This window comes from Neomonachus schauinslandi, chromosome 5, assembly GCF_002201575.2.
Source record: "Neomonachus schauinslandi chromosome 5, ASM220157v2, whole genome shotgun sequence".
NCBI lineage: Eukaryota > Metazoa > Chordata > Mammalia > Carnivora > Phocidae > Neomonachus > Neomonachus schauinslandi.
In genome coordinates this window covers 161,230,995-161,245,491 of record NC_058407.1, presented here as the reverse complement: position 1 = coordinate 161,245,491, position 14,497 = coordinate 161,230,995, and the positions used below count along the sequence as shown (strand labels likewise).

The following is a 14,497-nucleotide window of genomic DNA, read 5'->3' as shown; positions in this document are numbered from 1 at the left end:
ACAGACTCATGGCTGCCAGAGGCAGGAGGTAGAGGGTGGGCAAAATCAGTAAGGGAGTCAAAAGGTAAAAATTTCTAGTTATAAAATAAATTATGAAGAAATAATGTACAGCACGGTGACTACCGTAAAACTGTACTGAATATTTGAAAGTTGCTAAGAGAGTAAATCTTAAAAAGTTCTCATCACAAGAAAAAAAATCTTTATATATGGTAATGGATGTTAACTAGACTTATTGTGGTAATTTCACAATGTACAAATATTGAATCATTACACTGTACACCTGAAACTAATGTTATCTGTCAACTGAGCCTCAGTTAAAATTTTTTTTCCTAAAAATAAGTTTTTTCTAAAACAGGATCCTGGGGCGCCTGGGTGGCTCAGCTGGTTAAGCGACTGCCTTTGGCTCAGGTCATGATCCTGGAGTCCTGGGATCGAGTCCCGCATCGGGCTCCCTGCTCAGCAGGGAGTCTGCTTCTCCCTCTGACCCTCCCCCCTCTCATGTGCTCTCTCTCTCTCTCAAATAAATAAATAAAATCTTTAAAAAAAAAAATTAAATTAAAAAAAAACAGGATCCTGCTTCACTAATATGAAATCTAGTAAATTTATTTCTGAGAAAGAAAAATTATGAGGCAAGTGATAAACATAAATTTTACAAAAAAAAAGAAGAAGGGAAAAGAAATGCTACAGAACTTTAGAAGTAAACTTTCCCCACAAGGGAAAACCATATATGTGTTAGTGCTGAGGAGGGTGGGTGGAGGATATATCTTTCCTATTTTAGAGATTATGCCAGAAAACTAAAGGAAGTTAAGCATAGGTTCATAAACCATTACTAGATATAACACAATCCCTCCCTTGCCTGTCCTTATTTTTTCAGAAATAGTGTCATGTGACCTAATTAATGCGACATTTCCCCAATGGATAAAACACCCAAACATTTAGCAGAATCCAAACTGACAAGGAAGTTCCTAAAAGCCAATGGCTTGACTAACAACCATTTCCTTCCTGTTATCAGTAGCAACAATTTAAGGAAGGAGTATGGCCAACTGTGTTAATTCCACTACTTTCTATTTTCTATATCACACAATGGAGACTCAAATCTCCTAAGTCTTCAAGAATTTAGATTCTAGAAAATGAAAAATTGACAGTGAATGTATGAATGCGTCTTTATATACCTGGAGTTAACCTATCAGATGGCTTTGCTAATACCAAACAAAACAAAGGCAAACTAGAAGGCAAGCAAAAATAATGTTATTATCTCCCCTCTCACCAACTTCTTTCATTTTTTCCTCCCTTTCTCCAGCAACCCAACCCCCAGGCCCCCAAATTCCAAATCTGCTAGTTCATACTAAATCATTCACAATGGTGCGTCAACTAAGCTGTCACTTTCAAAACGAAAGTGTTAATACTTGAGACTATTATGAGGATCAAAATAATAACATATAAAAGCATTTTATAGTTAAAGAGTAGTAATTAGGAAAAGGCATAAGCATTTTAATGAAAAATGTTGCAGACAGAAACAGTTCCAAAGTAGATCCTTCCATCCCATGAAGGCACATCAAATGAAGATCTAAAATATCTGGGATCTGGGGGAGGTTGCCCACTATAAACTAAAGTCTTCCCAGTTTCCCTGAATTACTATGTATAATTTACTAAGCTTATAATTCCAAGTGCCATCTGTCCTATCTTAAAGTGGAAAATCCAAATGAATTCAGTCATTTTAACTAAAACTAATTCAATAATCTTCAGAAGCAAAGGGCAAACTACCAGAGAGGAAAATTCAATAGTTCACTTCAAAGCTATTTACCTCGTAGTTACTGAGCAGCGCAGAATTGGCATCCTTCCTGCAAAATAAAGTAAATCATCATCAGTCTGGGCTCACATTCCTTTGTGGGAATTAAATATCTATAAAATACTTCCTTTATCAAGATTTAGTAGTTCAGTTCAGGAATTCAGGGACTATAACCTAAAACTGAGAAATGTCCTAAGTCCTACTGGTTAGCTGGCAGTGGACAATTTCACAGCAAACTTCCCTCCTTATAGGCATAGTATATAACACATCCATTACTAAGTAGGTGATTGAAATACTATACTTATCCTTAATCTATGTCGGCAGAGTTAAGAGAAGTCAGTCATCTGGGAGAAGTCACTTACAGGAAGAACATGGGGCAAAACCAGAGGGTTAGGAAGGGGCGTCAATAAACAGGGAGGGGGCTAGAATTAACTGGAGAAACAGTGCTGTCTCATCCCACAGCCATGTCCTTTCCCCAGTACCATGTGCCTCCCACCAGTTACTGACATCTTGGGCAGGCAAGTCACCCTCCTGAATCACCAGAAATGGGATCATTAACATCACTACTGGGAATTCCAGCAATGTCAAGAATCCTGCTAGATATCCAGAAAGGTGTTCATCTTCTCTATCAATTCAGCAGGTAAAGTTCATGTGTCAAGCAGTGGTCAAAGCGTGGTACCCCTGCAATCAAGGCACAATGTCATTTTTCACGTATTAGTGAGCACAGCAACGTGACTTGTACTAAAGTATAATCAAGCCATTCTACAATACCACATCAGAAGTACTTATTGTTTTTAATAGTCTAGAGGCAGTATAGTGTGATAATTAAGAGCACATTTTTGAAATCAGACAAATCTAGGTTCATATTCTAGCTCTGCCACTTATAAGGTATGGGAGTTTTGATGAGTTTATTAATCCCCCTAAGCTTCTCATTTAAAACAAAAAATGGGGAGTGGAGCGGGAGGTTCTGTGGGACCCAGTTGGACCACGCTGCCAAAGCATCGCCCGTACCCACCACGGCCGCCACATCGGGGAGTCTCCTGCACCACCCAGGGGAGCAAGCTCCAAGCATCTCCTGCTGCGGCTGCTCCTCGGGGCCAGGAGCGGGGAAGCTGAGTACGAGAAACCCCCAGGCCCTAGATCCAAGGGCAGCCTCTTCCCGCCACCTGAACCACCATGACCCACTTCAACAAGGGCCCTTCTTAAAGGGCCCTCCGCCAAGGTCAAGAACAAGATTGCTTCCAACTATGATCATCAGGCAGAAGAAGACCTTCAAAACTGGATAGAAGAGGTGACAGGCATGAGCACTGGCACCAACTTTCAGTAGGGCTTCAAAGATTGCATCATCCCCTTCGAGCTCATAAACAAGCTACAGCCAGGCTCAGTGAAGAAGGTTAATGAGTCCTCGTTAAACTGGCCTCAGGTGGAGAATATGGGCAACTTTATTAAAGCTATTCAGGCTTATGGCATGAAGCCACATGACATATTTGAAGCAAATGATCTTTTTGAGAATGGAGACATGACCCAGGTTCAGACTATGCTGGTGGCTCTGGCAGGTCTGGCTAAAACAAAAGGATTCCATACAACCATTGTCACTGTAGTTAAGTATGATGAAAAACCAACAAGACATTTTGATAAAGGAAAATTAAAAGTTGGCCAAAGTGTAACTGGTTTGCAGATGGGAACCAACAAATGCACCAGCCAGGCAGGTATGGCGGCCTATGGGACCAGGAGGTATCTTTATGATCCCAAAATGCAAAGTGACAAACGTTCTGACCAGACCACAATTAGTCCGCAGATGAGCAGCACCAACAAAGGAGCCAGCCAGGTGGGGATGTTAGCACCAGGTACCAGAAGAGATCCCTTGGATCAGAAGCTAACATTACAACCAGTGGACAACTCGACAATTTCTCTACACATGGGAACCAACAAAGTTGCTTCCCAAAAAGGAATGAGTGTGTATGGGCTTGGGCGGCAAGTATATGATCCCAAATACTGTGCTGCTCCCACAGAACCTGTCATTCACAATGGAAGCCAAGGAACAGGAACAAATGGGCTGAAATTAGTGACAGTGATTATCAGGCAGAATACCCAGATGAATATCACGGAGAGTACCAAGATGACCACCCCAGAAATTACCAACATGGTGACCAAGGCATTGATTATTAGATTGACACAGAGGAGCTCAGTATTTAGTCCATTGTTTTTATTCAGTGAGAACCAAGCTAGCCTTGAGTAATTTTTATCTTGTCTTCTTAAAACACTAGAATGCTTATTGTACCTAAAAGAAATATTGCCTTACATACATTCCCTTTTCCTTTTTCTGCCTCTTCCCTAAATAGTTGCCTTTTAGTGCTGTAACAATTCAATCCTACAGCAGAAGCAGTAACTCCCATATGAAGTAAAAAGGAATACTGTGAAAGGGGAGTACTCTTGTACAGCCAATTCTCTTATTAAAGACCTATGCTTTTTTTTTTTTTAGGATTTTGTTTATTTGAGAGAGAGACAAAGCACAAGCAGAGGGAGCGGCAGGCAGAGGGAGAAGCAGGCTCCTCACTGAGCAAGGAGCCTGACGCTGGACTCGATCCCAGGACCCTGGGATCATGACCTGAGCTGAAGGCAGATACTTAACCGACTGAGCCACCCAGGCGTCCCAAAGACCTTTTTTTTGGCAATCTACTTAATAAACTGCGATTTTCAAACAATAAGAAGCTCTTTTTTTTTTTTTACAGTTTAGTATCTAGCTAAATTTAAGATGCAGCATTTTAGAAATTTACACATCAATGTCTCTACAGTATTGTTTGCTAATTTTTAAATAAAGTCCTGATCAGGGTACATTTGTGATTATATGTGGGCTCATTCTCTTACCTAAACTGACAAGATCTTTTCAGGGTGGTGTTTCTAAAGGAGCATGTACAAAATCGGCCTGCAGACATTCAGGTCTGGGTGGTGCGTTTGCTCTTCCTGTTCGTGCCAGTGTATCAATGTAGAGTTGCTCTGTTCTCTTCAACTGTATTTATTGCTGCATTTCTCAGTATAAACTTACCCCACTGTGTTTTTTATAAATAAGTATTTTTTTGAACATTAAAAAAAACAGGGATAAAGTAGTACCTATAAGTGTAGCCTGGATTCTAAACCAGCTCCACTGAACATTAGGGCTCTGTGAATTTAGGCAAGTTACTTAACCTCTCTGTACTTAAATTTCCTCATCCATAAAATGACAATTGGAGTACTAACCATGTAAGATTATTTATAGGATTAAACTGAAAGATGTAAAGTACTGGAACACATAAGTACTCAATAAAAGCCATCTATTATCACTACCTGGGTTACTACCATAACTTCTGCCTACATCACAAAGCTGTTATGAGGATGAAATGAGACAACAAATTTTAGAAGTGTAGCATTGTTCTTGGTACTTATTAAGATCTTCTTTAATGAAAGCTATCATTTTTTTAAAGATATCACCTCACTGAATTCTCATGTAAAAACCCTGTGATGTAGGAGCTATTATGATTCCTTCTTTACAGATGATGAAACTGAGGCTCAGAGATTTAAAAATTTGCTTAAAGTCACAAAGAAGCCTAACTCAGCGGAAGATAACTACGGAACTGTGAAAAAATGAGGCTGGATTAGACAAATGGAAACCAGTAATGTAGAATCCTAAAAATTCAGGAAGCACTCTGGACTTGACATAATGTATAATAAAGACTACTGTTTGTTCCTAAACCGGGAGCGGGGCTATATGATGAAAATGCTGACACAAAATTTCAGAAACATGGGCCAAATAAATGGGTGATTTCTCTAAGCAATCCATAAAGCAAAACAAGCAGGTGATTAACACAAGAATCTGACCTAGGCCTTTGGTCAGCAGCACAGTGATGTCAGCACTCTAATCAAATCAACATGTGAAGCCTACCAAATGCTACTAGACATTCAACAAATAGCTGGGATTTCACAAAATTGTTGCTTTGCCCAAATGACCACAATTGCACTCAGGTCACAAAGAATATCTTATTAAAAAGGAATCTAACACAGGAAGGACAATGCATAATTAGTGATATGATATGGTTCATTTAAAATTGAAAAGGACAAATCAAACCACATGTCATCTTTGCCTACTTAATCAGGAAGTCAGTCCACAAGGCTTCTTCCTATCTTTGCTTGAAATTGAGTTAAAACTCCCTGTGTGCCCTAAAGTACACTGTAACTAAGAGATCCCTTCCCAGAACAGACTGGATAATACATAATGTTATACATAATGTATTGAAATAATGTTATACATAATGTATTGAAAATAATACAAATGTTATTTTTCCTCAAGGCTAAGGGATCCATCCCAGGTGCCATTGTTACAACTTCCTTTCCAAATCATAGCCTCTCCTTTGTCATGCAGAATATTCTATACCTTAGGAAAATCTGTCCTTGGCTATTCCAAGTTATTGCCCCACTGCCCAAGCCAATACTGTCAATGCAAGAATCTGGAGAACATCATCTGTCTTTTTTTTTTTTTTTTTTTTTAAAGATTTTATTTATTTGACAGAGAGAGACACAGTGAGAGAGGGAACACAAGCAGGGGGAGTGGGAGAGGGAGAGGGAGAAGCAGGCTTCCCGCCGAGCAGGGAGCCCGATGTGGGACTCGATCCCAGGACCCTGGGATCATGACCTGAGCTGAAGGCAGACGCTTAACCGACTGAGCCACCCAGGCGCCCCGAACATCATCTATCTTTACTAGAACCAATATACAAAGGAGAGACACTCTCTTGCATGTGTGTTTTAATGAACCTGTGTTTTGGAACCAGGAGAAAAATGGATGTTTAAACAAGTACCGCATCTTGGAGATTCCGGCTGGCGAAGCTGATTTATTCAATTATTCTTTTATTAGGAAGATAAATAACTTTTTTACTCAGTAAATACTAATGGAATAAATGCCAATATATGCTAGGCTTTCCTTTATTTAATAAAATGTCAATAGGCATAAGATCTACCTTTTATGAAATGAACTGTGCATTATCAAGGAAAGTTTTTTTTTTTTTTAAGATTTTATTTATTTATTTGACAGAGAGAGATACAGTGAGAGAGGGAACACAAGCAAGGGGAGTGGGAGAGGGAGAAGCAGGCTTCCCGGGGAGCAGGGAGCCCGATGCGGGGCTCGATCCCAGGACCCTGGGATCATGACCTGAGCCGAAGGCACTTGCCCAACAACTGAGCCACCTAGGCGCCCCTTGAGGAAAGTTTTTAAGACAGCTTTTATCCTACTATAACCACCACTAAGTGGCAGGTTGCTGGGAACAGGAAATGGTAAGACTGGACAGACATCAACTTAATCAAGTGATCTCATTTAACAGCAGTGATGATGATGTGATATACTGAGAAAGACACATCCCTTACAACAATCCTGTCAAAGAATGTCTAATTTTAATCTAGCCATGAGGATATAACCAGACAAACCCAAGTTGAGGAACATACTTCAAAACAACTGGTTTAGGTTCTTCAAATACCAATGTCATTTATAACAATGTCAATGTCACAAAAACAGGCTAGGAAACGGTTTTCAGAGTAAAGGAGATTAAAGAACTATGACAACTAAAAGTTGTATGACAACTAAAAATATGATTATTGACTGGATCCTGAATCGGTGGTTAAAAAAAATCTAGCTGGGGTGCCTGGGTGGCTCAGTCGGTTAAGCGGCTGCCTTCTGCTCAGGTCATGATCCCAGGGTCCTGGGATCCAGCCCCACATCTGGCTCCCTGCTCAGTGAGGGGTCTGCTTCTCCCTCTCCCTCTGCCCTTCCTCCTGTTTTTGCTCTCTCTCAATGAATAAATAAAAATCTTTAAAAAAAATCTTGCTAAAATGACACTGTTTGGACAATTGGAGAAATTTTGTATTTTAATAATATTGGTACATCAATGCTAAATTCCCTGGGTGTGACAATGGTATTGCAGTCAAACAGAATACATTTTTAAGACTGGGTAAAATGACATGATACCTACAACTCTGAAATGATAGAGTAGAGAGAGAGAGAGACAGTGTGTAGAGAGAGAGAGAGAATGTATACGTTTGTAAGAGAGATAAGGCAAACATATCAAAATGTTAACAAATGGTGACTCTAGATAGAGGATATAAAGATATGGGTTTGGAATTTTTCAAGCTAAAAAGTTGAGAACAATGGAAATGTAAAACTAAAGAATTCCATAAGGTTGAAAAAAGACATTAGTATAACCTAAAATTGAAGACATAAAATGCATTTTCCTCCAGTGTTTTTTTAGGGTGACTATAATCTGTCAATTTTATTTTATTTTTTTAAAGATTTTATTTATTTATTTATTTGACAGAGAGATAGTGAGAGCAGGAACACAAGCAGAGGGAGTGGGAGAGGGAGAAGCAGGCTTCCTGTCAAGCAGGGAGCCCGATGTGGGACTCGATCCCAGGACCCTGGGATTATGACCTGAGCCGAAGGCAGACGCTTAACGACTGAGCCACCCAGGCGCCCTAATCTGTCAATTTTATATTTACAAGCTGTTGTTCCTACTGAGCAGGAACTGTCTGCTCTATATATAGCTTGCATTTCAGTAGACTTCTAGAAACTGCCCACCTACACAAAACTTCATATTTTCCTATAGGACTCAGACTAGTACTGATTTTATTTTTTTTTATTTTTATTTTTTTTTAAAGATTTTATTTATTTATTTGAGAGAGAGAGAGCATGAAAGGGGGGAGGGTTGGAGGGAGAAGCAGACTCCCTGCCGAGCAGGGAGCCTGATGCGGGACTCGATCCAGGGACTCCAGGATCATGACCTGAGCCGAAGGCAGTCGCTTAACCAACTGAGCCACCCAGGCGCCCATCAGACTAGTACTGATTTTAATTACAGGTGTTTAAAGGAAATATTCCAAGTGAATTTTAAAGATTGTTTGAATCTATATTTACAGGCAGGCAGTCATTTAATGTCCTTAAGTAACGAATTAATTGGCTGAAGTTGACTTGCTATTTGAAATACAACCTGTAAATTTTGCTTAACTTGCTGAGTCAATTTAATGGATGTAAACAACTACTTTGGAAAACTGAATTCTGAATAAACAGAACAAAATGATCTATTGGCAGATTTTCTTTAGACACATACACATGCAAACAGCACCTTTTAATTGCCACACAGTTACTTACGCACGCAATGACGAACAAAACTGCTCAAATTCTCCTATGTTCAACCTATGTTATTGATTCAAGTCATGTTCTGAAAAACTAAACTCAAGTACAAGAAAACTGGGCAGATTTCAAAGTCAACAAACTTAATCTGTAGCATTCTCCTAGGAGCTAGCAAACAAGTATCCTCTTTCCAGTCCTATTACCAAACTGTTACAGGACCTATTAGCTAACTTCTCCAAATCTCAGTATTTCCAGCTGTAAAATGAAGGAAATTCTTACAATGACTTAAAGAAGATGATACAGAAGATAATCCATTTTCCCTAACTATGTATATTAAGTTCAAGAATAAAAGAGTGAACACAGGGGTGCCTGGGTGGCTAAGTTGGTTAAGTGTCTGACTCGTGGTTTCACCTAAGGTCATGAGCTCAGAGTCCTGGGATCGAGCCCCATGTTGGGCTCCTCTGAGCTCAGCACGAAGTCTGCTGGAGATTCTCTCCTTCTCCCTCTATCACTGCCCCCCCCAGCCGCTTGCACACGCATATGCGCATGCTCGCTCTCTCTCTCTCAAAGGCACCCCAGAGTAAGTGAGTTTATACAGGGTCATATAGGTCCTAGTAAGGAATGTAGATTTCCTCTTAGTACAACAGAAAGTCAATGAAGGGTTTTATAAAGGGGGTGAGTTGATCCAATTAATATTTTTTTAAAAATTTTGTTTATTTGTCAGAGAGAGAGAGAGGGAACACAGCAGGGGGATCAGCAGGGAGAGGGAGAAGCAGGCTCCCTGCTGAGCAAGGAGCCAGATGCGGGACTCAATCCCAGGACCCTGGGATCCCGACCTAAGCCAAAGGCAGATGCTTAACCAACTGAGCCACCAAGGCATCACAGAACCAATTAATATTTTAAGATCACTCTTGGCTGCTGATCTTACATAGATACATAGGAGCGCCTGCGTGGCTCAGTCGGTTAAGCATCTGCCTTTGGCTCAGGTTATGATCCCAAGATCCTGGGATCGAGCCCCGCATGGGGCTCCCTGCTCAGTGGGAAGCCTGCTTCTCCCTCTCACCTCTGCCTGCCGCTCCCCCTGCTTGTGTTCTCTCTCTCTCTGTCAAATAAATAAAATTAAAAAATAAATAAATAAATACATAAAAAAATTTTTTAAAGAGTGAATACAAAGCTTTCCAGGTATATATCAATAACCCCAAGGCATTAGACAAAGCCAAATAGCAAATACCTTATATGTACACAAATACTTAATTTTCCTACAAATACTTTGTATCCTTTTGCCTGAGGAAAATGTTTCCAAATGACCATCAAAAAGTTTTTATTTTTAAAATTCTATCACTCAATCAAATAAGGCATAAATATTCCTCACCTTTAAAAAATTTCTAGCGTATGTCTATATGTATTATTCACTCAATAGGTATTTACTCAGCGATTGAAGGAAAAAAAAGTAGTAAAAACTCAGAGTCCTTTCATGCCTCCTCCTCCCAGGTCCTAGGAATGCCTGAAAAGGTTACAAAAAGGTTTGTCCTCTCAGAGAAACAGGGCTCTGCTGAAGATCCTAAGGACTACACTGCTGGGGATCACACCTCATGTTGGAGACCGGTAAGAAACTACAAGTTGGGCGCCTGGGTGGCTCAGACGGTTAAGCGTCTGCCTTCGGCTCAGGTCATGGTCTCAGAGTCCTGGGATCGAGTCCCGCATCGGGCTCCCTGCTCCTTGGGAGCCTGCTTCTCCCTCTGCTTCTCTCTCTCTCTCTCTCGGTCTCTCATGAATAAATAAATAAAATTAAAAAAAAAAAAGTCTTAAAAAAAAAAAGAAAAAGAAACTACAAGTTAAGCTTCCAGACCTTTCCATTCCAGGGGTCCTTCTACTCTCAAACCACATTCCTACGAAACCTCACTTTGCCATTAATTGCTGGCTACAAAATTCTTGATTGGTTTCAGTAAGTCACTGACTCCCTGGGAGAAATGGACAGATTGCTAAAGGAGAAAAAAACTTTTGATTCAAACTATTTCACTTAGGAAAATGGAAAATCTATATGCACAGCAATTAGGAAACTAGCTAATCCAATTATATTTTTAACTAATTTGTTAAATTAATGAAGTATTGTTATATTACTTCATTCATCAACTATTTGCTGAATACCTAATGTGTGCCAAATGTAGTACTAAGACCCTGCCTTCATGGGGCTTTCTCATGAGGGAGACAAGACACTGAACAGGTAAACATACACCTATTATTATAACTTGTAATTACTCAAAGGGAAAGTAAATCGTGGTGTTTTAATAAAAGACAAGAGGACTTATTTTGGATTGACCAAAAAGGAAAAGCAACACTTAACCTGAGCTATCAAAAAGATAAAGAGGGAGCAGGACTGAGAAAAAAGTATACCAGGCAGAGAGTCCTCAGGGCCTTGGAAGATTACAGAAACTACCTGCCAGTGGAAAAAGAGTGTGTTTGGGAGGTGGGGATAGTAGCATGAGAGGGTTGGTGAGTAAGTGAGGTTTTTTGTTTCTTGTTTTAAGATTTATTTATTTGACAGAGACACAGTGAGAGAGGGAACACAAGCAGGGGGAGTGGGAGAGGGAGAAGCAGGCCTCCAGAAGAACAGGGAGCCCAATGTGGGGCTCGATCCCAGAACCCTGGGATCACGACCTGAGTTGAAGGCAGACTGAGCCACCCAGGCACCCCAGAGTAAGTGAGTTTATACAGGGGGTCATATAGGTCCTAGTAAGGAATGTAGATTTCCTCTTAGTACAACAGAAAGTCAATGAAGGGTTTTATAAAGGGGGTGAGTTGATCCAATTAATATTTTTAAAAAAATTTTGTTTATTTGTCAGAGAGAGAGAGAGGGAACACAGCAGGGGGATCAGCAGGGAGAGGGAGAAGCAGGCTCCCTGCTGAGCAAGGAGCCAGATGCGGGACTCAATCCCAGGACCCTGGGATCCCGACCTAAGCCAAAGGCAGATGCTTAACCAACTGAGCCACCAAGGCATCACAGAACCAATTAATATTTTAAGATCACTCTGGCTGCTGACTGGAAAACAGAATGGAGGGGGACAAGAGTGGAAGCCAAAGGCAACTGCTTAATCCGGACCAGAGATGACAGACTACAGAATTAGCAATGGATATGGTAAAAAGTTACTACACACAAAATATATTGAAGGTGAAGAGGACAGGACTGGCTGATGGACTGGATTTAGGGGTGTGGAAGGAGGGCTAGATTTTGGACTAAACAATTGGATGGATGATGAGAAAAAAGGGCTAGAAATATACTTTTGGGAGTTATCAGCATATAGATGAGTAAAATGACCAAGGGAGAGAGTGTGGAGAGGAAGGGTCCCAGGACTGAGCACTAGGACACCTCAACATTTAGAAGCCAAGCAAGGGAGGAAGGACAAACCAGGGAAGGAGACTGAGAAGTAGTCCTTGATGCAGGGGGAAATGCAGACAGCATGTAACAAAGCCAAAAGAGTTTCAAGAGTTTTTTGTTTTGTTTTTTTAAGTACAGTGGATACCCAGAGTTTCTGTATCAACTGCTGCTAAGAGATCAAGAAAGTTGAGGGCAGAAAATCAACCTTTGAATTTAACAAGATGGAGGGCTCAGGTAATCATCACAAAACCCATTTCTATAGACTGGTGAGGATGAAAGCCCAACAGAATGATTAAGAATGAGGGGATAAACAACACTTCCAGTTTTGTAGTAAGGGGAAGCAAAAATGGAGCAATAAGTGGACATGAATGTGCGGACAAGGGATTTTTTTAAGATGGATAAATTAAAGCGGGATTGCATAATGACAGGAACTGCTCTAGTAAAGAGGCGAAAATTGGTAATAATAGCTTGGGCTAGAGTAATATAACTGAATGTTTTTCAAGATGCAGATTAAGCCCCATTAGTGAACTACAAAATCAATTTAGTGGGTCAGCATTCTTTTTTAACAAAAGAGACAATATCAGAGTGCATATAGTAAAAGTATTGTTTCATGATGCTTTCATTTCAGTTACATATACATATTGTGTTTTTTAAAAATCTGCGAAATAGGCGCGCCTGGGTGGCTCAGTCGGTTAAGCGTCTGCCTCCAGCTCAGGTCATGATCCCAGGGTCCTGGAATTGAGCCCCGCATCGGGCTCCGTGCTCGGCAGGAAGCCTGCTTCTCCCTCTTCCACTCCCCCTGTTTGTGTTCCCTCTCTCCCTGCGTCGTCTCTGTCAAATAAATAAATAAAATCTTTTAAAAAAAATAAAAATCTGCGAAATAGTAGTATATAGGACCATTAGATAGGTAAAAGAACACAAAGGAAAATGTATTAAATAACCAACGCTAAAGAGCACACAATATAGTTGTGCCTACAAGTTAATGTCAGCCATGAAAAAACCCACATGCGGAGTAGTTGCAAAAACTTCCATCTGCACTCGGAACAATAAGCAAACATCACACACAAGTACTGTTCCTGTGGTCTCAGTCCTGGCTCAAGCTCTTCCTTCTTCCCAGAAAATCTGACCCTTCCATAGCAACTTCTGAGTGAGGGCAAGGCTCTATCCCCAAGCACTATCCCAGCACTTACCCATCTTTTCTGCAAGTACTTCCAGGGCGGACGCGGGGCTTTACACGCTGGGACACCGGGCCGAGCTCCCCACGGTGACCCAAAACACGCCAGGAAATGAATGAGGGAGGGAGCAGGCACACTGAAAGGCCGCCAGGTCAAGTCGCACTGGGTCTCGCGTCCCAGGCACTGGGTGCGAGTAGGGACGAAGGTTCGGAGGGGCAGAGCGAGGGTCCCCTTCCTCCCAGCGTCCCGCCCCAAGGCTTTCCCCCAAGCCCGTGCAGGGTGCCGCCCCATGCCCGCGTCCCTCGGCTCCCCTCGGCCCAGCAGTCCCCAGCTGTGGTCGTCTGCGCAAGGCCGGGAACGCGCCCCTGACGACTTACACTTCCATGTCGGTCCCGCGTCGTCGCCTCCGGCCGCCAGCAAACACCAGCGTCACGCCACGCCGCCGCGGCTCCCGCAGTCCGCGCCGGGAACCCGTCGCCGGATCTGCGCGCCGCGGGGTACGTCGGGATCGCCGCGCTACACGCCGGGATCGCCGCGCTGCACGCCGGGATTCTAGCGGACCAGGCGGGCATCTCTGCGCGGTCGAACTGCGCCGTGCTGTTCGCCCTGCTGGGCTTAAGACTGTTAAACTTATGCAGGCAGGACTTAGCTCATGTTTTCTTGGTCTGGGTGATATCAGAGTATTAACAAACTAAGTTTCCAGAGAGATAATCGGGTTAGTAGCCCTCTGTAGCGTTAAAATCCCAGCCGTCAGAGAATAGTGATGGCGAGGGGCGAGGCGGCTCTGGGCTGCTGGAAATACTGTCTCAGGATTTCGATGTTGGGTGCGCGGTGTTCCGTTTCTGAAAATTCAGTGAGTTGTACACGTATGTACACTTCTCTGTAGGTATGTTATAACTGAATAAAACGTCTCAAGAAGCGGGAAAAAAAAAAAAAGAACTCAGGCTCCCTTCTCCCCATTCTTCCTTGAGAGGTATTTGGCAAAAAACAAACAAAAAATACAAAAAGCCAAG

The 14,497-nt window shown here is 41.8% G+C and overlaps 1 protein-coding gene and 1 pseudogene across 3 annotated transcripts in view; one reads left to right on the top strand and one right to left on the bottom strand.

Annotated features, from left to right (window-relative positions):
- LOC110589872 (CGRP receptor component) overlaps positions 1 to 13,973 on the bottom strand; it is a 46,160-nt gene extending 32,187 nt beyond the window's left edge. For 2 of the 3 annotated variants that reach the window (XM_044915691.1, XM_044915692.1), the window contains exons 1-2: positions 2,055 to 2,062; positions 1,805 to 1,841 (exon numbers count right to left, since the gene is read on the bottom strand). In XM_044915691.1, coding sequence (XP_044771626.1) covers positions 1,805 to 1,841; positions 2,055 to 2,062 — 45 coding nt within the window. Of the gene's footprint in view, positions 1 to 1,804; positions 1,842 to 2,054; positions 2,063 to 13,861 lie in introns of those variants that run through there. The other variant, XM_021700512.1, reaches the window with a different exon arrangement.
- Positions 2,966 to 3,958, top strand: LOC110589871 (annotated as a pseudogene).
- Positions 13,974 to 14,497: the final 524 nt, after the last annotated feature.